Here is a 24,662-nt window from a genome sequence, read left to right as displayed (position 1 = left end):
AAGTACTCATGATAGTGCTACACTCGAATTCTAATATTGAGGACTTAAGCACTTAAGCTTTAGAATTTCAAAGAAATCTTGAAAAGAGGTAGCAATGGACTGACTCATAGCCATGACTCAAGCAAACATTATTAAATTCATGTACTAACTTTGATCTCATAACTTAATTTTTCAGGTACACAATTAACCATATCACCTTTCAGGTTGAAAAATGATATTTTGACTGTCCAAAACTATAGATTTGAAAATTTGACACGACTCTCTATAATATTGTCGTTAGGGTGGGCCCATTTTTTTCTAGATGTTCATTATGAAACTATATTTTATATGGCAAATTCAAAAAAGAAAGTGATCATTGTATCTGTTTGGATTTAATTATAACTAGATCAAAGTTAGATAAATTCAACCTTTACCTAACTTTTGTACATAATCATAGAATTTAGAATAATTTTTTTTTTAAAAAATTGATAAAAATTTAATTAGATTATATTAATAAATAAAGAGAAAGAGAGAGAGAGAGAGAGAGAGAGAGAAGAAATGGCAATTGGGTAATTTGCCTAAGAAGTAGCGACCAGTTTGGTAATTCAAAAAAGTTTTCTTAATTTTTTAAAGTTGTTCGGCGTAGACCAAGAAGGTCAAAGCCACGAACGAGTGGAAGATGATGATAAAGATATTTAGAAAAGTTGCAGGGCAGAGGAGTATCCACACCCGACGTACATTATTGTATTTTGTTTCCAAAACTCTCTACAAGTACAGGTCAGTATCTCCTTTCTCTCTCTTCTTCATTGCTATTATTTGATCCCTATAGTTTCTATCAGTATAGGGTGAATGCCTATGGATCTAGTTGATGAAGTCCCTGCTGAGAGCCTGAGCTTTTTCTTTGAAGATTTGCTTGTCTTTAGCTCCTTTTGGTTGTTATTCAGGAAAATTGGTGAGATACCCATGTAGGAAATATGCATGTTGTGTGTGTTCATTTGATGAAATTGAAATTGAAATTGAAATTGAGTTATTTGATTGTACCCTATCTTTGATGTTGTTGATAATCATTCTTGTGCATTTTTTGAGTTGATGTGCTTATGTGATGGCATCCCTTTTCTTTTCTTTTCTTTTTTTTGAAGAGGGTTTTGAGATATTTTGTTTGTTGGAAATTGCTGAAAACTTATTTGTAGCTGTTTTATTTTGGCTGCATATGCATAAATTTTTGGATAATTGAGAGGGGAATTTTAGTTTTGATTTCTGGTTTTTGGGAAATTTAGGGTTTGATCTGCGGTGGTAAGAGCTTCTGGAGAGTTTGGGGCTCAAATCTAAGTGTTGTTGGTTGAGAATTGCTAATTTTTGAAGTCTCTGTTGGTCCTGCTCTATAGCTATGGGGGATTGTAAATCTGTAGCTCCGGGGTTGGAAGGGGAGGAAAACTTGATTGCTGCAGCACAGCACATAGTGAAGGCGTTGGGGTCTAATAAGAACCTTACTGATGATGTGAGGAAGATTTTGGTGGATCTTGGTACCCAGTTGTCGACCATAACCATAGCCGATGAAAACAAGAGTGAGGGGGTAAATGAAATTGAAGACCGGCTTGTTGCTGCACAGGACAAGGTGATGAGTTGGGAAGCTGATCAGTGTATGGTATGGGATTCAGGCCCTGAGGAAGCTGCTGAGTATCTGAAGGCTGTTGAGGAAGTGAGAAAATTGACGGAAGTCTTGGAAAGCTTGTGTTTGAACAAAGATAGTGAAGGGGATGAGCTCCTACGGAGAGCTTATGATGTTTTACAGACAGCAATGGCAAGGCTTGAGGAAGAGTTCAGATACTTGCTTTTTCAGAATCGGCAACCCTTTGAGCCTGAACACATGTCTTTTCGTTCTAATGATGAGGATGTGGTGGACGAGGGCTCAATCATATCTTTTGAGGATGACCCAGTTGAGGACTCCCTTCAGACTGATAGTATTAGCAGAAGTTCTGAGGACTACATCATTCACTTGGTCCATCCAGAAGTGATTCCTGACCTCAAATCCATAGCAAATTTAATGTTAAGTTCAAATTATGATCAGGAATGCTCTCAGGCCTATATAAGTGTCCGCAAGGATGCCTTGGATGAGTGCCTCTCCATTCTTGAAATGGAGAAGTTGAGCATTGAGGATGTCCTTAAGATGGAGTGGGCAGGCTTGAATTCCAAGATTAGGAGATGGGTTCGGGCTATGAAGATATTTGTGCGCGTCTATCTTGCTAGCGAGAAATGGCTAAGTGACCAAGTTTTTGGGGAGGTTGGATCAGTTAGTTCAGCTTGTTTTGTGGAGGCATCACGGGCTTCAATTTTTCAGCTGCTGAATTTTGGTGAGGCCATAGTTATTGGTCCCCACAAACCAGAAAAATTGATGCGCATACTCGACATGTATGAGGTGCTAGCAGATCTTCTTCCAGATATTGATGGTATATACCAGGAGGATATAGGTTCTTCTGTTAGAACCGAGTGTCGTGAGGTTCTAGGGGGATTGGGTGACTGTGTGAGGGCAACCTTTCTTGAATTTGAGAATGCCATTGCATCAAACACATCAACAAATCCTTTTGCAGGGGGTGGAATCCACCCACTGACTAGGTATGTCATGAACTACATCAAGATTCTTACCGATTACAGTAATACCATTAATTTGCTATTCGAGGACCATGACAGAGCAGATCCTGGTTCATTGTCATCCAACACAAGTCCAGTTACAGAAGAGGAGAACAAAAGTGGAAGCTCTTCTTGCAGTACTCCAACGGGTCTCCACTTCCGGGCACTGATTTCAGTTCTTGAATGCAACCTTGAGGATAAGTCCAAGTTGTACAGGGATGTTGCTTTACAACACCTGTTCTTGATGAACAACATTCACTACATGACTGAAAAGGTTAAGAATTCTGAACTCAGGGATGTTTTTGGGGATGAATGGATTCGCAAGCATAACTGGAAATTCCAACAGCATGCAATGAACTATGAGAGAGCTTCTTGGAGTTCAATCTTGCTTTTACTCAAGGAGGAAGGGATTCAGAACTCCAATTCGAATTCTCCATCGAAAACTGTTTTGAAGGATAGGCTCCGGAGCTTTAATGTTGCTTTTGAGGAGCTCTACAAATCCCAGACAGCATGGCTGATCCCAGACAGTCAGCTTCGAGACGAGTTACAAATCTCAACGTCCCTCAAAGTAGTCCAGGCTTATCGGACATTTGTGGGAAGACATAACCCTCATATCAGTGACAAGCACATAAAGTACAGTCCTGATGATCTACAGAACTTCCTCTTGGATCTCTTTGAGGGATCTCCAAAATCACTGCCAAATACCCACAGGAGGTGATACCAGAATCAGTCGGAATGGCTATTCTTATCCACTGCCTTCCTTAACCACGAAGAGTACTAAATTTAGGTATTCACTCAGCAAGTTCTCGTATTTCCTATAGCTGTATTCTCTATGATTGAAATTTCATTGTTGATTTCTACATATTCTATTTATTGTGACAATGTAAAGTGCGCTTCTATGACCAGAAATTGCTAGAATTTTGCTGGTACCTTGGCTTGCATCTATATATTCATTATATGCTGGAGTGGCCTCTGAAAATTTAGAACATGGGAATAATATCTGGAAACCGTTGGCATACGGGTATGATGGTAATGATATAGATCCACCAGCTCCATGGATATGCTGCCCAAGTTCAGGCAGTCCATTACTTTCTGAGGTGAGAATTGTCTTGAAAGTGAAAGACTCTCCTTCTACCCACATTCAAGGAATTAGGAATGGGCAAAAAGCTAAAAGACAATAGGCCTTTGTCCAACTTGAATGCAAGTAGCCCCAAAAGCAAAGGACCTTTTTATCATTTACTGGAGAGGCAGAGATCTCTCTCTCTCTCTCTCTGTTAATGGATTATGTTGCTAACAAAACCTCTGGTTTAGGATGATGCCATTGTGACTTGGCTGCATCATTTGTTTCAAGGCAAACAAGTGAAATTTGACAGGCTCATGTTCACCAGTGGCTCTAAAGCTATTGCTGTCCTTGGGGCTCTTTGGTGGAACAAAATGTCAACATATTGTGTCGGCCAGTGGGCATGGGTCCCCTCAATTATGCTTCTGTGCAGCTTCTGAATATTGACCCACCATTATGGATAGAGTATGCAGCATTTTGCATTTGCTCTTTAGAATATAATTACAAATAGATCCGTTACTTGCATTTGATATTTGAGGAAAGTGTTCTTGATTTGGACATCCACCCAATTCATTCATCTTTTAGCCATTTAAGCTCTCATGTAGGAATATTAAAAGAATAGGAAAAAAAGACATAAATCATAGTAAATTTTAAATTTTTGTTTTCATTTCCATTAAGTAATTCAAGTACAATAATAAATGAAAATTGGAATAAAAATATTAGGAACAAAATTACAAAATCTCATTTGTGTCTTCTCTTATTTTTTTTTTTTATTTTTTAGGAACATTCCATATAAGCATATATTCAATTTCCTTGAACCCTATGCCATGGAACAAAGGGGTTTAAGCCCGAGCCCTCTGGCAACTAGAAAGGGGAGATAAATACCCTGCAAATCTTTAACTCCACTTTTAATATATATTCTCTTCATTCATTTATTCTTTCATTTGTTTTACTTAGTCCTTCCCTTTTCATTTTCATTATAGATTAATGAAGTTAAATCTAATAAATGTTTCATTAATGTTTTTTCTTTCCAATCAATATGAATGAATTTGATTAATGGGTTTACGCGTAGGAATGAATTTTGGTTATCAGATTTATCCTTGTTGGAGTTGGGTTTGGGTGTATTGATCTGACCCGATCCAATAAATGAAAAATGAAGAGAGCCATTTATAGAAATTTTAGAATTGCCTAGGAAATGTCAGCATTAAAAGTATAAATAAATAAATTTTTTATTTCTATGTGAGAAGACTCTCTCTCTCAAAATCTAAAAAAAGAGGCTTTTGAAGAAAATCTTCTCTTGAAATTTCTTTTTTTTCTCTGTGAATATAAAGGTCAAGAGATTTGTAATATGGAAATAGAATGGTTCTCATAATTCTAGTTTCATTCATAACTTAAAATAAGAAAATTGATGAATGAAATAACCAATAAAGATTCTTAACTTAAAAGTCTTATTTTCATGATTCCTATAAGTGGGGCAACATCAGCCCAATTGGGTCTGTTGCATTTGGCTTTACGGTAGAAGAAAAGAAAAAGAAGTGGTAATTTGACAATGATTATGAATACAAGTGTTCAAGCAAAATTCTCCCACGCCTCTTCACACATAGTTTTAACTCAAGATTGTGTATTTCTATCAGTCTTTATTGTTATAAAAACTAGCGAAAACTTGGTATGCCCATTTGTAGATCTTGAAAATGAAAGAAAGCTTCATACTAGTTTTTCCATTCTGAAAATTTGGTATTCCTTTCATTTATTTTACTTGCACATACTGTGCCTCTTGCTTTATTTGTTGGCTTGTTTGGTAGACTTGGATTGAAGTATTTATAGTTTGGATTTTATACTGCAATACTGCCTTGTGTCCTTGGGTTGCTAGCAATTAAATTCTTAAAAAAAGAAAAACCTTTTAAGTCCAAAGTAAGTTTATTTTAAGATTTAAGACATTTTTAGAATGATTTATTTTTTAATTTGTACCTTTTTATGATAATTTTATTTTAAACAGAAGTTTAGAATTTAGACTAATCGTCACCATCAAACGGATATAGCATATATACATCAGTTCCTCTGCACCATTCACTCTGTGATATTTACTTGTGGTTGATATGCATATGCCTAGTCATATTCCTTTTTCCCATCCCCATTCAAAGAAATTAAGGACAACTCTTTCATCTAGTTGCTGACAGGCTGCTGCCACTTGTGTTGCGTGAGTGAGACCTCACACAAATCACATAGCTTTGCACTCAGTCTTGTCCTTTTGCAAGATCAAAGCACCACTCTGTTCAGGGTCTTTCATCAGCTGTAAAGTTGGGGGAAAACATTAAAACAAACAAACAAACGATAAAATTGTTTTGTTCCTTTCTCCCATAGAATCAACAATTTCCAATGCTGAAGGTGGGAAAATCATCTGTTTGGAACACTGGTTAGTAACCACTTTGAAACTACTCTTTTAACACCATAAAATGGCAAACCTATTACAATTGATGTTTCTAATGTACAAAGTCTTGGCTTAAATTGCTAAACTATTAGTCTACACCTAGCACTCGATGCCCAAAATCATGTCCTAACATTACAAGTCCCTCATGTCCCTGCAACACCCACCCCACCAATCATGCCAAGAAAACAGTCTTCAAATGCTACCAAGAAAGTAGCTGGTGTAATCTAATTATCTTGAACCAAAATCCTTTAACCACCAGGCACTGTCACACTGTACAGGTGCTTCATCCGCCTCTAGCCCCAAAAGAAGCATTGCCATTCATCCACAAAATTAACCAATTGAAGCAAGCAACGATTCATACAGCCCAGAATGGTTTTGGAGCCACTGCCACACTAGAGTTGTTTTTACAGGATTCTTCACCTGCTTCATCAGGATCATCATCTTCCTCCCCATATTCCATCAGCTTACTCAATGTATCTGAAACAACTAAAATGGTTAGAGATACAAATAAAAGCAGCATCAGATTCACCATTCAGCAAAACAAGGAATGCTCAGCGAACATGACTAAACAAGGAATGCTCCTGCAGCATATGCTTTAGAATCTTAAATGGTAAAACAAAGCAGAGTTTTTATTATTACCAGGGACTGTGTCTGATTTTGATTTATTCAATACATTCTTATCATCCACTTCCGGAATAGTGGTGGATGAATTGAATTTAGGGGGCGGTGGCGGTGGAGCCATAGTTCTTGCAGGTGAACTGAATTTTGGTGGTGGTGGTGGTAGTGGGCCCATTGTCCCTTTAGGAGGTGGTGGTGGCATTCCACTGGATGATGGCTGAACCAACTTCCTTGGAGCTGGCATGGTCGAACTATTTCTCACAGTCAAACCTGAAGTAGTTTCACTTGGTAATTGCAATCCCTGTAACAAGGAATAAAAATCCCAAATCCAATACCTCAATGATAGAGAAATAACGATGTATAACTACATCAAACAGATCAATTTTCAAAACAACTTTGATTCTTGATAGAACACTCGATACTGTCTAAAAATGCAAAAGCACTATAAAAAAATTTATATAAAAAGGGAAGAAACCTACAAAAGGAAGCATTGTGGGAGAGTGAACAGTATGACTAGGAGAGTACTTGAGAGTAACCAGAGGCTATTGAACTTAATTTTCGAGTATTAGCAATCAAGTGTTTTGGGTGAAGGTTTGGAGTTGGCTCTATAGATGACCATGCACATTAGAAGTTAATTTCTTTCCTGGAACTACAGTTAAAACAGATTAGCTCTAAAGGATACACAAACACAAAACAGAATAAGACCAAATTGGGGGCTCTTGTGTATATTTGTGCTTATCACACATGGGAAAAAATGTTATTGGGTTTTAGGAATAGGAATCCAGTTTCAGCTGCTCCTTGCATGGCTGCTGACATTTGCATATCTCATGCTTCTCCTGAAGAGGTTCTGGCTGAAGCTCCCATTAAGGAAACTGACACTGGACTACTATAACCACAGAACACAAATATTGTGTGCACTTAAAAAGACATGGAAAACTCCCCTACATAGCATCTAGGAAAAAATAGAAACAGCATAAAATCTTAGATGGTTCCTGATCAAAGCTTTGAAGCAGCAAGCGCCTGTCACATGGCACCTCCATAACTGATAACCCTGTGACACATATAAACCAATGGTCCAATAGAGATGTCCAATATCGGCCTGTTAACTTCTTAGAAGGTCAGAGAAAATACCTGGAATATTAAGTAGCCAAAATTAGTACAAGATACAATACATTTCAATGAGAAAGAAGACATTTAGCCAAAATATTCATGAAACTAGATATGCTGATATGAACAAATATCAATGTAACGTGTACAGACATTGTCTGTGTGTGTGAAAGATTATACATGTTTCATGCTATGGGTTCAGGCTGAAATGTTCCAAAACTGAAACGCATGAAAACTGTAATTCAAGGCAGTGCCAAAATACAATAAAGCCACCACCAAAGTATGTGCTGCGTGGCACATACTGCTCCTGCAAACACAAGAACACCAGACTTACTGGACCACAATGAATCAAACACCACATACATCACCAACCCAACAAACACAACACCATTAAAACACCGACCACACCCACCCCCCATCCTCCCTCCCTCACAACATGCATAAACATGCACACACAGATATGATGTGGGGTATTTAGTGCAACCTAGACCAGCCAATTGGTCACGTCACCAGTTAGCCAATTGAACCAGCTGGTCATGTTGGCTTTAGTAAACACAGACAAAATGCTTAGCTGATTAAGTTGTAGTCTAGTGCATCTTGCATACCGTTTCACTACCTTAAGGACATGAAGACCAGATATGCTTTCAACCAAAGAAAATAATTCATTCCCTTGTCAGTCCTCACAAATTTCGCTAATTGTCCATCTTAAGAAAGCTCTCACACAACTACTGTAGAAAATGTTCATCCCTTTATTCATTCTTTTAATCAAATCTTGGCAATGTTCACTCCTTGTTCCATCAGTTTTTGAGTGTTTGTGAGTGTGCATGTGCATGTTTTTTGGATTACTCTTAGGCTCCATTTGGATCTTAGGAAGAAAGAAATAAAGGGAAGGACAATGCCAAAAATAGCTTGAGCAAGTAATCCAATTTTTAAGCAGTTTTCAGCATTTTCCTTTCATTTCCCTCAACCTTCCCAAAATATAAAAGGAGCTTTAAGAACTTAATTTCAAAATGCAAACAAATAAATGATGATACTTACAGCTGCCTGAAGCCAAAAATACAAGGAGAAAATGCATCCATACCTGTTGAGGTTTTGTAGGCCCCTTCAAAGCAACTGGTAACTCCTGAAATTTTCGTCTTTGTGGAAGCCGTTTTTCCTTCTCAGAAAATGATGCAGCACTCGACATTGGCACTGTGCTCGCAGATGATGTTGAAGGAGCAATTGTGGAAGTGACAGGAGAAGGAGACTGCCTGAGGGCTAGGGCAACTTGTTGTAAAGGTGTGGCTTGGGGATATATCCCACCATATCCACTATAGCTTGTTCCAGCAGTTAATGAAGGTGGGGGATAACAAACCAGGTTTGATTGAGGCTGTCCAGAATTGAAAAATCCCCCACATTGTGATACTGCTCCTTGAGAAAATCCCGTAGAAACCCCAGGAACGGTCAGAGGGGAAACTAATGGAGTTGGTGTAGAGCTCACAGCTGATGATGCCAAACAAGCAGTTGAACTTGTTTTTACATTTAACTCATTCCCAGAACTCTGAACACCAACCAATAACTGCTGCGGGGGCGGAACAGCACCATAAACCTTACATGATGAGGCCCTGCAACAGTGAAAAAATGACCAGAAGTCATTACCTAAATCAAACTACCATATGAAGTGAAATTATATAAATTATAAAATACCAACTTATTCATATAGACCGCACATCAAGAAAAATGCACAAATTGATGTGATATTGAACACTGAAAAACTTATTAAAAACAAAATTTCCACAAACATGACATGGAACTTTACAGGCTGGTTGAAATTCATATTAATAATACACATCAGAATAATACAGAAATCTATATTCATTAAATAAAGTGCCAAAATATTTTGTGAGGGATAGCAGCTGGTAACCAAACAGACTTTTTGTTACAACAAAACTATGGTATTTAACACACTCTAAATAGAAGCTATCTATGAAGAAAATAATATTCACATTCCCCTCAGACCATATTTAAGAGGGTTAATCAAATTGCATCCAAACCCATGGTGTGCCAGGAACCCTTTCTTTGCCTTTTTAGCACATCCCTTACTAGTCTCACATGCAACCACACATAATTTGAACCTAATTATACCTGGAGGCACCACACTCAGCACATATTGTATCCAAGAGGTTTTCAGCCAAAAGCTTTGCATCTTCAAGTCCTTTTAGATTATTACTTGACAAGAACAAATGCAGTGGTTGCTGTCCTGCAAGAATAATGAAAGAAGTACATAAAGGTAGAAGATGAAACAATGACACCCTGAATGATATATAACATCAGGGCCACAAGAAGATCACATAGCATGCAATGAAGTTAGCACCTTCGCCATTTGGACTCTCAGAATTTCCTGAACCACGTCCTCTTAGTGAGACAGTTGCTCCTGTTTCATTCATAATGTGATTTATATACTGGTCCTGCAAGTACAAAACCAAACCACCCACAACAAAAAAAAATCTCTCCCAATCGTATGGAGATGTCAGAGAAAGCTTCAAACATTAGAATCTCTCATCTTCATCATGTGAAATATGAACTTTAAAATTGAATAGTAGTACACCAGAGCTCAAACCAAAAAAACAAGAAGCAGGGAAAAGGTTTAAGAATGACAAATAGATGCACTCATGAAACCTTGAAAAACATGGATAGAACCCAATTTTATTTTATTTTTATTTTTATTTTTTATTTTTTATTTTTTTTGATAGACAGATAGAACTAAAAAATTGATGGCATAAAAGATATAAACTAGAACATATTACTATACAGTTATCAAATTTATACAGTACAACCACTTCGATTATAAATTTTAGTCAGAAATGGACAATCAAACACTGCCTAGAACAAGGTAACACAAACCCTAAGATAAGTATATTTGTGTAAGATAGAGCAAAAGTAAAGTTTAAAAAAAGGCTCACATTTGGTCCACGAATACAAGCGGCAATGTTCAAGGACGGGTCTGCTTCAAAGCCCAAAAACACACATGTGCTCGGTGCCTGAGTAACCTGATTCAGTTAGGGAACCATATTCATTGTGTAAATCATCAGAGTGTCAACTAACAAAGCTAGCAACATAATGCAAGTATATCTTTACCCCAGTGTTTCCAGCCAAATGAGAATTGGAAGGAACTGACTCGGAATTCTGACCCTGTTTCAGCATTTCTTCAACCATGGCAGCCGCACGATCAACCGCTTTAATACGTTCGGCAGTATCTTTTAACTGCAAAGGCAATCCACAGTTTTAATGGAATACATATTCAATTTCTTAACCCTCTATTGGTCGTCACGAAAAAACTGAATAAAATAAAAGATTTTGAATCTTAGTTTCCCTTCCCCCCTTCCCATCCCTTTTTAGTATACAAGAAAACAAAACCATCTATCGATAGGGTAGTTAGAAAGTGGATTGGGACTTTAAAAATTCAACAGTTGTGCCATCAGGTTTATGTTTCACAAAAAAAGGCTAAGCCAAAGGAATTCCTTTTTCCACCTCAATCCATGATGCATCTGAACCATGTTGGGTTATACCAAATAATTCTTTAAGCATGCTTCCCTATACATTTTCTTCATATTTGACCATGTTTTTTATTGGACCATGCATCCCTACACAATGTCTTCATAAAATTAAATTAGACATCTCTGAGTGAACTAAGATATTAAATCTAAATCACCCTGGTAGAAGTTTTCAATTATTTAAATTTTCAATGCTTCATAAGAATCATTGCTTACGTGAGCTCCAGCAGAAATGTGAAGATATAGAGGCTTTTCCCCATCAGGCAGAGCATTAGGAGGACGATACTTGCCCCTGCAGAGGAATTCAGCATTTTCAGTTTATACATAAATAAAGAGTGTCTAGAGTATCCTAAGCAAGTGCCTTTAATGACTGGCAACAAACCTAGTTATCACCACAGCACCAGTGCACTTCTGAATCTGAAATATTAGAAAAATAATCAATCGTACACCTCATAAAAACAGAAAAGAACCTTAAAGTTCTAATATAATAACAATATGCTTATCAGTTATCTTTTGACCATGACAACAATACAAACAATATTCACCTCTTCCTGCATCTGCCGTTTTGTGAGCTTGTAGCGAACAGTAGACTCTGCATCGTTTATAATAATCTCTCGTGCAATTAACTCATCTTGGATCTTTGGCTGATGCAAAAATAAAATAAAATAAATTTAAAAAATAAAAATAAAAAGTCACTGTAAATACATGCTAAAACAGAAATGTAAACTCAAAAACAAATTGGAAATTATCCACAAAAAACAATGCAGGGAAGTCAAGGGTAGTGGTGGCACTGAACAAAAGCTGCATCAAGAACTTAATGCACCCCCCACCAAGAGACCTCTACTGCTTATATATCAAAAAAGAAGCTTTTCAAGAAGGTTTTTCCTTCTTTCTTGTTTTTTTTTTTAAAAAAAAAAAAAATATTTCGGATAGGCAGCAAGGTTTAGCTAAAAGATCAAACCAAGCTGAAAGCAGTCCTAACAGCTATTGAAGGCCAAAAAGCCTTGTAGTAAAAGTTACACCAGTGTTTCAGAGTGATGTTTTCCACCACTAGACATCTCTTCTCCAGTCCAAAATAGCTGATGATGGCCCCCTCCAGCAAAGTTTTTATTTGTAGCCCTCAATATTAAATATATATTTTGTACGGCAGTTCCCATTTCCAAGAAAAATACTTGAATTATCCTGCAAGTTCTAAGATATATTCAATTTTATAGCTTTTCTTTTCTAAATAATTCATATTCAGGTCTCGCTCCACAAGTGAACTTTTCCAAAAAAAATTTAATCAAACTATGAGCTTAGATTAACCTTTCTTCTAGTGTCAATTTAGAAGAGAATATGAATAACAAATGAAAATTAAAACCAAAAGAAGCAAAGCATGAAGAAGCAAAAGATGATACATTTTAATTTGTGAGATAATCATTAGATAAAAATTTGAAAAAAAAATTATTTTCCACTTGTTGTCAAATCAATAACCATAATGTAGATGTTGCACCTTGCTATAGTTATCACATTACTCTATTAAGATACCAGAAAAAAATAGTTTTCAAATTATAGAAGAGAGTTTTTCACCAAATTCCTATGCATTTTTTTATTACTTGCCTGCCAAAAAAAGAATCTCTTAAAAATCTTATCAATCTCCAAACATGTTCTCCTATTTTTCTTCTAGTGATATATAAATGTGCAATACATAAATATGAGTAATGATTTGTTTAAGTTTTTTCCATGATGGTTTTCTTCCAGATAAAACATTGGCTAAGGTGGATAATTATGATTCTGTATCTTATCTGTCCCCAAACTCCCTATAACACTTTTTAAATTTATAAACATAAATTTTCACGCCTTTTTTCTTCAAAACTTTGTCCCGCCAAGATCTCAAAAACTGCAAGTGGAAGGAGAAATATCAAAATGATTATCAATTTCCATTGTTTGTTTGAGATGGAAACTATGAAGGAAAATGAAATATAATAAAAATTATGTCTAAATTTCCAAACTCATCAATCTTTAATTTTTCTTTTCTTTTCTTTTTCCCTTCCATTAGTCTTTTTAATGGAAGCTAGGTGAAATTTCAGTGTCCCTCTAAGAGAAATTCAAATATTGCATTTTGGAACCATAAATCTCACTTGATTTAATTTTTGGACGATTGCAGAAGCATGTTGCTGTATTGAAGATGTTTGAAACACCGGGGGTATGGTCACATTTGTCAAAAGAGCACTAGATGGTGGAGCTACACCAGCAAGCGGAATCCCAACAAGAGGTCCCACATTGCCCAATGGAAGAACCCCAGGTAGTGCAACTCCGGCGGAAACCAATGACTCTGCAGGCTGATCCCACTTTCTCTTCTTTCTGTAATACATAATCACAGTTAAAATATTGCATAATATCAAAGAATAAGATGTTGTTATTAAACAATATTAGATCGCTGAACCTCAATGTCTTAAATTGAAAATGTCCAGATTGTAATTTTGGTTTTGGCAAAACAATTGATTCACCTAACTACTTTGCCCATTGACAAATTGAAATATCTAGTAGTATTTTGCAAAATAAACCTCATTTAAGGGAACTGTTTTTATTTGGGAAACAATCCGGTAAGTTACTTTGTAAAACCCAGCACATCCTTTTTAAAAATAGACGCATACATAAGAGCACAGAATGGTAGCAAAATTATAAATCTACTAACAATACAAAATAATCAATGTCTTGAATTGCACATACCCTAAATTCAATTTTATTTTTTGGGAAAATGATAGTGCTGAAATGAAGGGCTTTCATGCACCGTCTCTATCCGACCACAAGTTTGGTGACAAAACCTAGCATTACCATCTTTAAACAAACCCAAAACACTAACACATGGCCCCAACACCAACCAATCCATCCATTGATCGATTTATTGTTGCGTAAAAACGATAAATCCTATAAACAGAGCAATAATGTGGCGAATCCCTAAATCTGAACTACACAAATTTCCTTCAATCTTAAAACCCTGGATAAAATCGATAGTGCAAATTATACGAATTTTTTGAATCTTAGATCGATTATATGGTTCTCACTGAACCTAGAAACCCTAAATCTGGACAACACTGGGAATTATACGAGTCTTCAATCTCAAAACCCTAAATCTCGTAAACAGTGGAATTGAAATGAGATATGTGGAATAAGGGTTTGGAAAAAGTACCGTTGTCTAATAGCAGAAGCTTCATCGGAAGAAGCAGGCCTAGGGCAGCTGTCCTCTATCATATTATTTTGCTTTCTCTGAGGATTCTCAATTCTGCACCAGGTGAAGCCCCAGCTTCGCTTTTCGGAGAATGAGATTTCGGGTAATACCTGTGGGAGGGAGGATGCGGTGGAGGGAGACAGCCACTTATATCCTGGCATGTCATACAGGTCACGTGAGTTTCTAAGTTGAACACGTGGCACGCAGTGCGAGCCCGTTGGGTCTGGGTCCTAAAATTCATAACAATTTCAATTATTTTATACGCAATTTTATTTTTACACGTGATAAAAAATGAGTTATTTACTTCTTTTAAAAATGACTTGTATTTTTTTATAATTATTTTAAATATAATATTATTAAAATTTATCATTTATAAATTTATTAAAATATTAATAATTTTTTTAACATATTATCATCTTTTTAAAAAAAATAAGTAATATTTATTTTTTATTATGTAAAAAAATGATCATTACCTTATTTATTAAAACAACTATTATCCCTTTATTTCATGTCTATTCCTTATAATTTAATATTCCTCTTAATATAAAAATTTATGTTAAATTTAAAATATTATGATTCATTGTTAAAAAAAATTTCAATTTCTAACATTTTTAATGAAAAAATATAATTAAAATGTTTGTCTTAAAATTTTGATAATTTTAGAATATATATATACATATATATAATTAAAAAAAATAAAATAAAAAATGAGTTTATTTAAGAAAATGCTTGAATTTGTAAAATACAAAGGACAAAATTTAAATAAATAAATAAATAAAAAGCAATATAGAAGAGTTTGTAAAGTTAAAAAATAACAATAATAAAATAAAAAATGAATACATTTAATAACATAAATGATTTGTAAAGTATTTCATGTGGGCATTTTTTGAAGTTATCATTTGTGGACACTTGGGATTTTTTTATTTTTTATTTTTTAGAAAAGTTTTTTTTTATACATAAATTGAAAAAAAAAAAAAAAGGAAATAGGAATTCAAGTTTAATATATTTACCTAAAAATAATTAGGATTTTATATATATATTTTTTTAAGTAATATCTTTTATCATCCAATACTACTCTTTAATAATATGAGTACTATATTTAACTACCGTAAGTACTACTTTTTGATAACATAGGTATTGCTTTTAACCACTCCACATATTATCTCTAGAAAATTATTAAGACAAACTAATTCAAACTTAGTCATACACTCGAGGAAAAGCAAGGCAAGGCATTCCAATATGAAAGTGTATCTAAAACGATAAATATATCTAAAAGTAACACGCATATAGATATATAAACCAAGCATTTGTATTATCACAATTTATGGAAATATGAACAAAATATAAACCAAAATCATCTAAATTTTATTTCATCAAAGCATTTGTGCACAATACAATCCAGTGGTAGTATACTTAACTTTCATCGCAAATAGTATTGAATTTTGCTCCTTACAATAATAATTATTTATTTGTAATGACGTCAAAATGAGATAAGGAAGATACATTCCACATAACGTCTCACCATTCTTCAAGAATTCTCACCATACAAATATGACAAATTAGACATATTGCATCACTATGGATGAAATTGCTAGAATCAAATATTAATGTTTTTTTTCCAAGTTAACAACCTACCATCACTCCATTTTTTTTTCATCAACAAAAAGTCTCAATAAAATATATAAGGAGAATCACGTGATATCAGAAGTTAAAAATAAACAATAAGCATAATATAATTTCATATGGAAATGGGCAAGATGAAATCGCTTTACTATTTCTCCCTTTTTTTTTATTTAAGAACATTTTCCAAATAAAAAATTGTTTAACCATGGAGCATTCCTAATTTATAATATGATTTGGAAAGATAAATGAGAGAGCATATGCATTTAAAAATATATAAAACATGCATTGAATAACACTATTAGGGCATACAAGTATATGATCATTCAATTTTACATAAGTATAAAAAAATCTTCTTTTTAATTCAAACCATGGTTTAACAATTATACTAATTTTATCAATGTGATACCAAACGTTATATTATTAACAAAAATTATACCAAATGTTAGCAAAATGATAAAACAGTATTGCAAATTAAGTTTTAAAAGGGATACAATTACCAATATTATTAAGGCATTCTTTTCAAGGTAAGCATATCCTCTTTTTTGGATGGATCCCTACAAAACAAATTAAGTAACCTTTGGTATTCACATCTTTTTGGGTCCTAAAGGGTTAGCTTTTCATTCCTTTGGAATTCAAAATAATTTAGAGTTTTGAAGAGTATGAGGAGATTTTCTTAAAGGACAATTATCACTAATGTGACCTCTTCTTTCATGGAGATTACAAATTGTTGAAGGTGAAAAACTAAAGGTCTCCTTTACAAAATAATTTTTAAAATATTTTTTATTTTTGAAAAGCTTGTAGTCTAGCCCATTTTTATCAAAAATGCACTTTTGACTTGCCAAAATCATATCAAAAGTCTTTTGACCATTTGATAACTTTTGTAGAAAGGATATTAATCATTCATTTTCTTTTTTCAACTCCCCATTTTCCTTTTCAAAAGAAATTTTTGTCTTCTCAATATTTTCACATTTTTCCTTAAGCTTGTTAAGCTCATTTTGAAGACAAAAAATCTTTTTCTTGAGAGAGGCATTTTTTAACCCCAAATTTTCAAGATCAAAATATAAATCTTGAAATACATCTTGAAACTCATTATAGTTAGAGTTATAATTTACCTCATCTTCATGTTCCTCCAAAGCCATGAAGCAGATGTTAGCATCCACATTTGTGTATTCTTCTTCCATGAAGTCTTCATCACATTCACTCTATGTTGCCATCGTGACTTTCTTATTCTTTTTGGCGCTTAAAGATTCTTCTCTTAAATGAGATTTTCTTCTTTCCTTGATCTTTTCAAGCTTGATATACTTCATAAATTTATTGGTGATGAAATCAAGGTCTTCACTTTCACTCTCTTTTTTTTCATCATTATTTGTTAAGGTGTTGAATGTTATACTTTTCTTATTTTCTTCAACCTTTTTATGGTTGTTCAAATTTATTTTATGAGTCTTGAGTGACCCAATGAGTTCTTCAAATGGAAGTTTGGTGAGATCCTTTATTTCTTGAATAGCCATCACTTTTGCTTTTTATTTTTTTGGTAGAGACCTCAAGATCTTCATAACTTTCTCTATTTTGATGTAGGCTTTTTCCAAAGCTTGAAGTTCATTCACAATCACCATGAACCTAGAAAACATCTCTACAATAGATTCAAAATCCTCCATAGAAAATAATTCATTATCATGCACAAGGATGTTAATTCTAAACTCTTTAACTTGATTGGTTCTCTCATGAGTGATTTCTAATAATCTCCAAATTTCTTTAGCCAACCTACATTGACAAACACAATTATACTCATTTCTGCCAATAACACAATGTAAGGAATAAATGACTTTAGCATTTAATTGAACTTTCTTTTTATTAAGCTCATCCCATTCTTGGTTAAACTTTAAAACTATTACTCCATTTTCTAATTTTGAAAGGATGTGGGGACCATTTTCAATGACATCCCAAAGATCAAGATTAGTAAATTTTAAAAACCAAGTCATTTTTGTTTTTCAATATGAATAATCGGTTCCCAAAAAAATGGAGGTTGGGTGGTTGAAAAACCTTCAAAATGGGATGTGTTTGGTAAATTAGTCATATCCTCTTAAATGGTTAAGTTCTTAAACAAGATGCCTAACTTTGACACCAATTGTTAGAAAAATTGACTAATCCAACCTAAAGTAATCATCCTAAAGGGGAATGAATATGGTAATGGTTTCTTTTTATAAATTTAAACTATGTGAATGTAAAAGCTGATTATATGCAAATATATAATAAAATTAATATAAAGACAATTGCATATAAAATAAAGAGTAAGGAAGAAAGAATGCAAATACAAGATTTTTATAGTAGTCTGACGCAACCCGACCTACATTTACTCCCCTCTAACTTCAATCCCAAGCTTGAGGTTCCACTAATTTAAGGCTTCCAAACCATTTTTTCAAGCAATATAATTGGATTATGGTTCCAATCAACCCTCTTAGACTTTTGGCTCCAAACACCTTTTACAATCCTCAAGAGATACCTCACTATTGAACAACCCCTCAAGTGATACCTCACACTTAAATTTTTCCTGTCAAAGATTTACAAATGTAGATATAAAATAATCTCGCAAAATCCTAATACAAAACTTTAAACTCAAATGATACAAGATATAAATGGTTTTGAACTTTTATATTGCTCTTATGGTACATTTCTAATAAGTAACCTAACCCCACGATTTTGACTCGATTTTCGTAATGATTTTTCCTTTTAAAAATGTGTCATTTTAGGATTTTATTTCTTATTTTGTTTTCCCTTTTAAAAATAAGTAGAAACTCCACTTTTCAATAATTGGTTTTTCATAATAAAAAATGAGTCATGTCATTGATTGGAAATGCACATGAAAAATGTGGGTTCACAAGAAGATCATTTTTTTTAAATGATAAATACTACTAATATAATTTTTTTTTCAAATGATAGGTATTACTAATGTGATCCCTTTCTTCTAACAAAATTATAAGTAGTAGATGAGCTAACTAAATACTTTTTTAGCAAAATAATTTTTGAATTTTTTTATTCTTAAAAGGCTTATAGTCTAACCCTTTTTATCAAAAATATATTTTTAGTATATAAGAATCATTTATAAAAGCTTTTTGTCTACAAGAGAATTTTGAGAGAGATGAAGTCAATTATTCATTTTTTTTTTCAATTCCTTATCTTCCTTTTCAAAAGTGATTTTTGTCTATTCTATATTGTCAAATTTTTTTAGTCCATCGAGCTCCTTTCCAAAACTTGAAAATTTTCTCTCAAGATATATTTCCTCAAATGCATTTTAGAGATCATCATCATCTTCATGATCTTCAATTGTCATGAAGTACATGTTTGCTACTTCTTCATTAGTTTATTCTTTTTCACTATCACTCCATGTAGCAAGCATGACAATCATGCCCCAAATTTTAAAACTGTAGTTTAATTCAAATACTAAAGGATTAATTGATAATTCTAGATTTTGAAGAGTGAATTAAGAAAGAAATTAGAATGTTTATGGTTAAATTTTCTCACTTAAATGTCTTTGAAGCGAAGTTATTTAAATTGAACAACTTCAAGTCTATCTTGTAGATTAACTTAATTGTGCAAAATTTTTGCTAAATGTAAATTAGCTCTATTGACAAACTCTTCTCACAAGATAAAAGAAAAGTAAGATGAATAAGTTCAATCCTAGTGAAGCAAGATAAACTCACAAGACAGTGAAAATCTAGGATTAACTTGATGGTGCACTTGAGATTTGTAAGTTGAGAAATGAATGTACTTTGAAAGAGTTTTGAATGAGAGTATAAGATAGGTTACTATTTGAAAAGTTAAGGTCTCGTATTTATGTAAGCTTTTAAAACATATTAATTTATAGGTGAGCAGTTCAAAAACCCTTAAACTCAACCTTGAGCTCAATTGATTAACTAACTATTTCACATTAAATGTCCTTACAAATGACAATTAGTGTTTAATAGGTTAGATCTTAATCAGTTGAGCAACTAGTTCAACCAATTCTTGATTAGTCAAGGGTTTTATCTCAATCCCTTAAAACATCTCATTGGAAGTCTCAAGTGCATCAAATGCACCCAGACCAATTGCATTGTAAACGCTAGAAATTGATCAAATTGAGGTTAGGAACTTCAAGGAAAGCTTCCACAACTACAAGTAAACCCTTTAAAGCATATTTGGTTAGGGTTTAATAAAAAACATGAAATCATCTAATTTTATAAAGATGTGATATAAAATGATTTTTAACAACTTTAAGTGTATGGAAAAACTTTAATGACCCAAGTGCACCAGCAAGACTAATTTTACACTGGTTTCAAAGTCTTTTTAGGTTTTCAATAAGCTAAGTCTTCATTTATAAGGATATTTTATCGATTTATTTAAATTTCCTTCAAATTGTTTGAAAATTTAAAACAATTAATTTGATTTTATTATTAGTAAATTTAACTATACTTTATTGTTATCAAAACTTGATTAAAGGAAGCGTTCGATAGAGTGTATTAAATTCGAATTATTTTTAGAGGGTTTGTGTATATAGTTTGGTTTTTTTTTGGGTCATAATAGCTAAAAGTAGAATTACCAAATACTCAATTTTTCTAAATTTGGGCCTCCAAACGTCTCCCTAAAAATTGTAAATTGACTGTCGGATGATGGTCGAAAAGACTGTAAATGACCATGGCCTTAATCTCAATTTTGAGGGCAAATCAGTCATTTATGAAAACCGTTTTACACACCGACGGCTCCGTTCAACTCCAGCCACAATAAATGAGGATTCATAAGTGACACAGAAACGTGCATCAAACCGCCGCAGTTGCCCCCTTGTCTCTTCCACGTCTGTCCTTCCCGCCCACTACCACGCACCCGCACATCCTTACCATTGCCTCAAATCCAACGGTCAAAAACATCCCATATCGCTGACTTAACACACAATCATCCAATCACAAAGCTCACCTCCCCTGGCCTCGTTGCACTTGATCACAACTCCCCTCTCCGACACGCGACAGCTCACATTTTTTTAAAAACAAAAACGCCAGCTCACATATTGACCACATCAAATAAAAGTATTTTTTCAAAATAAGTAAATATTTTTTTTTTTTCTTATAAATAAGGATCTCTTCCGCTGCCATCTTTGCCAGCTCCAGATTCGATACCCAGAAGAAGAAGATTAAGAAAAAGGAAGGTAAAGAGCCCTAGCGTCTCTCTTTTCTGCATTTGTTACCCTTGCATTTTTCTTTGTTTGAATTTGAATGTTGAGTTTGAGTTTTTGACTCTTGAATTTCTTCATTGTTGATGATCTGATGCTCATTCTGTCGCTGCATTTTGAGTTTATTTGTTGATTTTGGGGGGAAACTCGATCACACATTAGTCTAGTGGAACGATTTAATTTTGATCTTGTGATGCAAATTCCGTTGAAGCAATCTCCGATCGATCTACACGTCTTATATTTTTTTTACAAGCTTTAATTTTTAGGGTATTTGGTTCTTTTAATTGGGATGTGGAATTGACAATTGAGGTGCTGAGATGTGTAATTTATATGGATGAAGTCCATGCAATGCGCTGGGGGCGTACCCACAAGAGAATTCTGATACAGATTCGTGTGCACATACCCATTTTTTCCTTGGTGGGAAAGAAATGTTTGTGGCATTTGATCTGTTCAGTTTTCCTTTATTTTCTTTCTCTTGTTCTGTCTAAAAGAGAACATATTTGAAGAATTGAGTAAAAGTATGAATTTTTTATTTGGGCCTGATGTACTCAATGTCTCAATGTTTTCTTCACTGCCTGGAAATTATCTGCAGTTTTAGTGAAGAATGGGCCGCGGTGTCAGTAGCGGCGGGGGACAGAGTTCTTTAGGCTATTTGTTTGGAAGTGGTGAAACTCCTAATAAGGCCAAAGTTGCTCAAAACCAGGGGCCCATTGCAAACAATGAACCTCCTCAGAGGCCCCCTGCTCCATCACAGCCAGTGGATAACAGTAAGCTGATTCCAGCAGGCATTAACAGCAATGTTTCAAACAATTATTTCCGGGCTGATGGGCAGAACTGTGGCAACTTTATCACGGTATATTTCTGGCTGAGGCCTTTGCTTACAGATTATATGGACAAACTTATATGATTATTCACCTGTCATCCAATTGTAATTTATCCTGAATCCTTTTGCCCATCATATCTTTGGTCTTAAAATTGGCATCTAAACAAGCAACTTTTAAGGGATCTAAATTCCTCTAATGCCTTGATCCCACGACTACTAGGAATTGCTTTGGTTGATAACATGATACCTTGTCTGCCAATTGAATCTATCTAGGGTCATTACTCTACTAAATTAGAACTCAAAAAGAGCACTCCTGTACATGACAATGTTGGCTGTTAGCTACTCAATGCAAACCTCTTTCCTCAAGGCTTGAAACTGGCTTTGTTAATTTCTCCCAGAACTGGAAGTTAGTCATAACTTATTAGTTTATTTTCCCTGTCCTTGGGGTAAATAGAAATGGAGAGTGCAACACCATTGACTCTGTAGATTTCTCCATTCTGCAAGTTTAACTTGTTGCTTTATAGTTTCTCTACCTTTGAGACAAATGGAAATGGAGAGTGCAAATCCTAGTAATTTTAAGCTACTACCAGTTGTAAATTAGATTCTGTATATGATTATCCATTATGATGGTGTGGGATGCCCATTTCTCCACGATTGAATGTTGGAGAATTGTGTTTACTCTTTCATGTGATCATGAGTACAATTGCCTTTTTGAAATATAAGACATTTATTTCCAATCTTTATGACCTTTGACATTATAGTTGACAACAGAATTATTTGTGTATGGAAAACTCATTTATGATTTGCACCATTGCTATATCATGTTAATGGAATGTTTGGAGTCTGTACGCCCGGCGAGACCAAATTAGTCATGTCAAAGATAATGTTATTAGCATCTAAATATTTTTATTTGTTAGTGAGAGATTGTATTTTCAAGCTCATTTTTATTTTAATTTGGTGATTATGATGGCATATCTACTAGCTTGTTTTTCAAATCTAGCATAGAATGTGTTCTGCCAATTCATCTTCCACTGTACCTTAAAGGGACCTTCAATTGTTTGGTAATGTAGCATTTGACTTAACATTTATGGTATATTCTGAGTAGCTCCAATTCTCGAAATGAAGAAATGCTTTTCTTGAATCAGCTCCTATCAGTAGTTACTATAAGTCCGTCTCCCTGGCTTTATGTTAAGTTTTTCCGCCCTATGTTCTGGTCAAATACAGTGCTTTGCAGTATGCACATCCAACACTGCTAAAGTAGAATGCCGCAAATTGGGCCAGGTGTCAACTGTCAATCAGGATGATGACCATGAATCCTGCCTCTTACAGTTCTGAGGGAGCTTTCAGACTCTGCTTCATCATTCTCTCACTCAGTTGAGACTTAGTAACATTATTATTATTGTTGTGATTAATAGTAGTTCTAGTATAATAGATTAGGGCTTAGAATATGGGCATCTGGTTACATCTAGAGAATGAAAGCCACAATTTCAGTGCATGTCATATATCATCACTCTCAAAAGTAAATGGCTGGACCATGATGCTAGTTTTTTCCTCCTTTCCTCAAACTGAAAAATGGTGTCTTTTTAACTCACTTGACTCAGAGTGAGGAAACCTCCTGCTTAAAAAGGAAAGGGAAACTTTGGTGGATATATATGTTTAAAAAAAAAAATAATACATTCACTGATTTTGTGTACATGTGCTTCAGTGCTGTTCCTGTTAGTTGTAGTTAGGAAATTGAATTGACTGCATATTTCTCCTTGCCTGAGCAATGTGATTCATGATATTCTTCCGTGTTATGTATGTATGCTGGTGTTTTAAACATGGTTTCTTTGTGGTTTCAGGACCGGCCATCCACCAAGGTCCATGCTGCTCCTGGTGGTGGATCTTCCCTGGACTACCTCTTTGGCGGCGGTGGCAGCGGCGGTGGCAGCGGCGGTAGCAAATAATGTGTTTGGGTCTGGAGACTGTTTGGGTTGTTTGCTGTTGTGAATTGGTAAAAATCAATATCATAATCTCAAAAACTGTGAGATTCATTTGTTGCGCAATGTGATATATTGTTGTGACTGGATTCAGTTAGCCTGGGAATGCAAAGTTCTTGATGCATCAGTTTAATTTGTGTGACTATTCTTTGCTTTGACATTGCCTGACTTGGAAAACAATCTGTCAATTGATAATCCCAACTATACTTAGTTCAGAACAGAGTTGGTTATGGGTTGATTAAGCCAAACATGCAAGGCTCATTGACATGCGTGGCCTTAAAAAATGATCAAAGCAATCAAATTAACCAATTAGCCATGTGCCAACCCAGAAAGCCGGACAAAAAGTTAAGTCATTCACATAAAAAGTAGGCACATGCATCAAAATCAATTTCCAACACTAATTTTCATAATCTCAAATAAATGAACTCTATCCTAATGGGATAAGAGAAAAAGATGAGAAAGGAATTTAGGCCTCT

The 24,662-nt window shown here is 34.5% G+C and overlaps 2 protein-coding genes and 1 long non-coding RNA gene across 7 annotated transcripts; 2 read left to right on the top strand and 1 right to left on the bottom strand.

Moving 5' to 3' along the window:
* Window positions 1–538: 538 nt before the first annotated feature.
* Window positions 539–3,536, top strand: LOC100261660 (exocyst complex component EXO70E2). 2 transcript variants are annotated; one of them, XM_010662301.3, is made up of 2 exons: window positions 539–756; window positions 1,257–3,536. In XM_010662301.3, the coding sequence occupies exon 2, from the start codon at window positions 1,367–1,369 to the stop codon at window positions 3,323–3,325; it is 1,959 nt and encodes a 652-aa protein (XP_010660603.1). In that variant the 5' UTR covers window positions 539–756; window positions 1,257–1,366; the 3' UTR covers window positions 3,326–3,536. The 2 variants fall into 2 exon arrangements, with proteins under 2 accessions (XP_010660603.1, XP_010660602.1); XM_010662300.3 differs by having other exon boundaries at window positions 587–931.
* Window positions 3,537–6,081: 2,545 nt separating this feature from the next.
* LOC100265165 (protein RIK) lies at window positions 6,082–14,688 on the bottom strand. 4 transcript variants are annotated; one of them, XM_010662297.3, is made up of 12 exons: window positions 14,526–14,688; window positions 13,474–13,696; window positions 11,899–11,997; window positions 11,736–11,770; window positions 11,570–11,645; window positions 10,938–11,063; window positions 10,763–10,849; window positions 10,174–10,267; window positions 9,945–10,059; window positions 8,902–9,424; window positions 6,735–7,014; window positions 6,082–6,572 (listed from the first exon to the last, which is right to left on the bottom strand). In XM_010662297.3, exons 1-12 carry the CDS (start codon window positions 14,585–14,587, stop codon window positions 6,451–6,453), a joined length of 1,842 nt encoding a protein of 613 aa, XP_010660599.1. In that variant the 5' UTR covers window positions 14,588–14,688; the 3' UTR covers window positions 6,082–6,450. The 4 variants fall into 4 exon arrangements, with proteins under 4 accessions (XP_010660599.1, XP_010660600.1, XP_059598838.1 ...); XM_010662298.3 differs by having other exon boundaries at window positions 10,763–10,840; XM_059742855.1 differs by lacking the exon at window positions 6,082–6,572 and having other exon boundaries at window positions 6,859–7,844.
* A 6,540-nt stretch (window positions 14,689–21,228) lies between these two features.
* LOC100256565 (protein SPIRAL1-like 3) lies at window positions 21,229–24,319 on the top strand. The gene is made up of 3 exons (XR_787591.3): window positions 21,229–21,360; window positions 21,977–22,237; window positions 24,049–24,319. It is a non-coding gene; the product is annotated as a protein SPIRAL1-like 3 (long non-coding RNA).
* The last annotated feature ends 343 nt before the right edge of the window (window positions 24,320–24,662 follow it).

The sequence above is a fragment of the Vitis vinifera genome, chromosome 14, assembly GCF_030704535.1.
Source record: "Vitis vinifera cultivar Pinot Noir 40024 chromosome 14, ASM3070453v1".
NCBI classification, from domain to species: domain Eukaryota; kingdom Viridiplantae; phylum Streptophyta; class Magnoliopsida; order Vitales; family Vitaceae; genus Vitis; species Vitis vinifera.
Note: the sequence above shows the minus strand (reverse complement) of the source record. Positions and strands in the feature narration are given on the sequence as shown.

Coding starts and splice junctions, on each gene's coding strand:
- LOC100265165 (XM_010662297.3), bottom strand. CDS start 14,587: ATGATAGAGGACAGCTGCCCTAGGCCTGCTTCTTCCGATGAAGCTTCT. Junction 11,064..11,569: donor ACATTTCTGCTGGAGCTCAC/GTAAGCAATGAT, acceptor TTGCCTTTGCAG/TTAAAAGATACTGCCGAACG. Junction 9,425..9,944: donor GCTGAGTGTGGTGCCTCCAG/GTATAATTAGGT, acceptor TCACTGTTGCAG/GGCCTCATCATGTAAGGTTT.
- LOC100261660 (XM_010662301.3), top strand. CDS start 1,367: ATGGGGGATTGTAAATCTGTAGCTCCGGGGTTGGAAGGGGAGGAAAAC.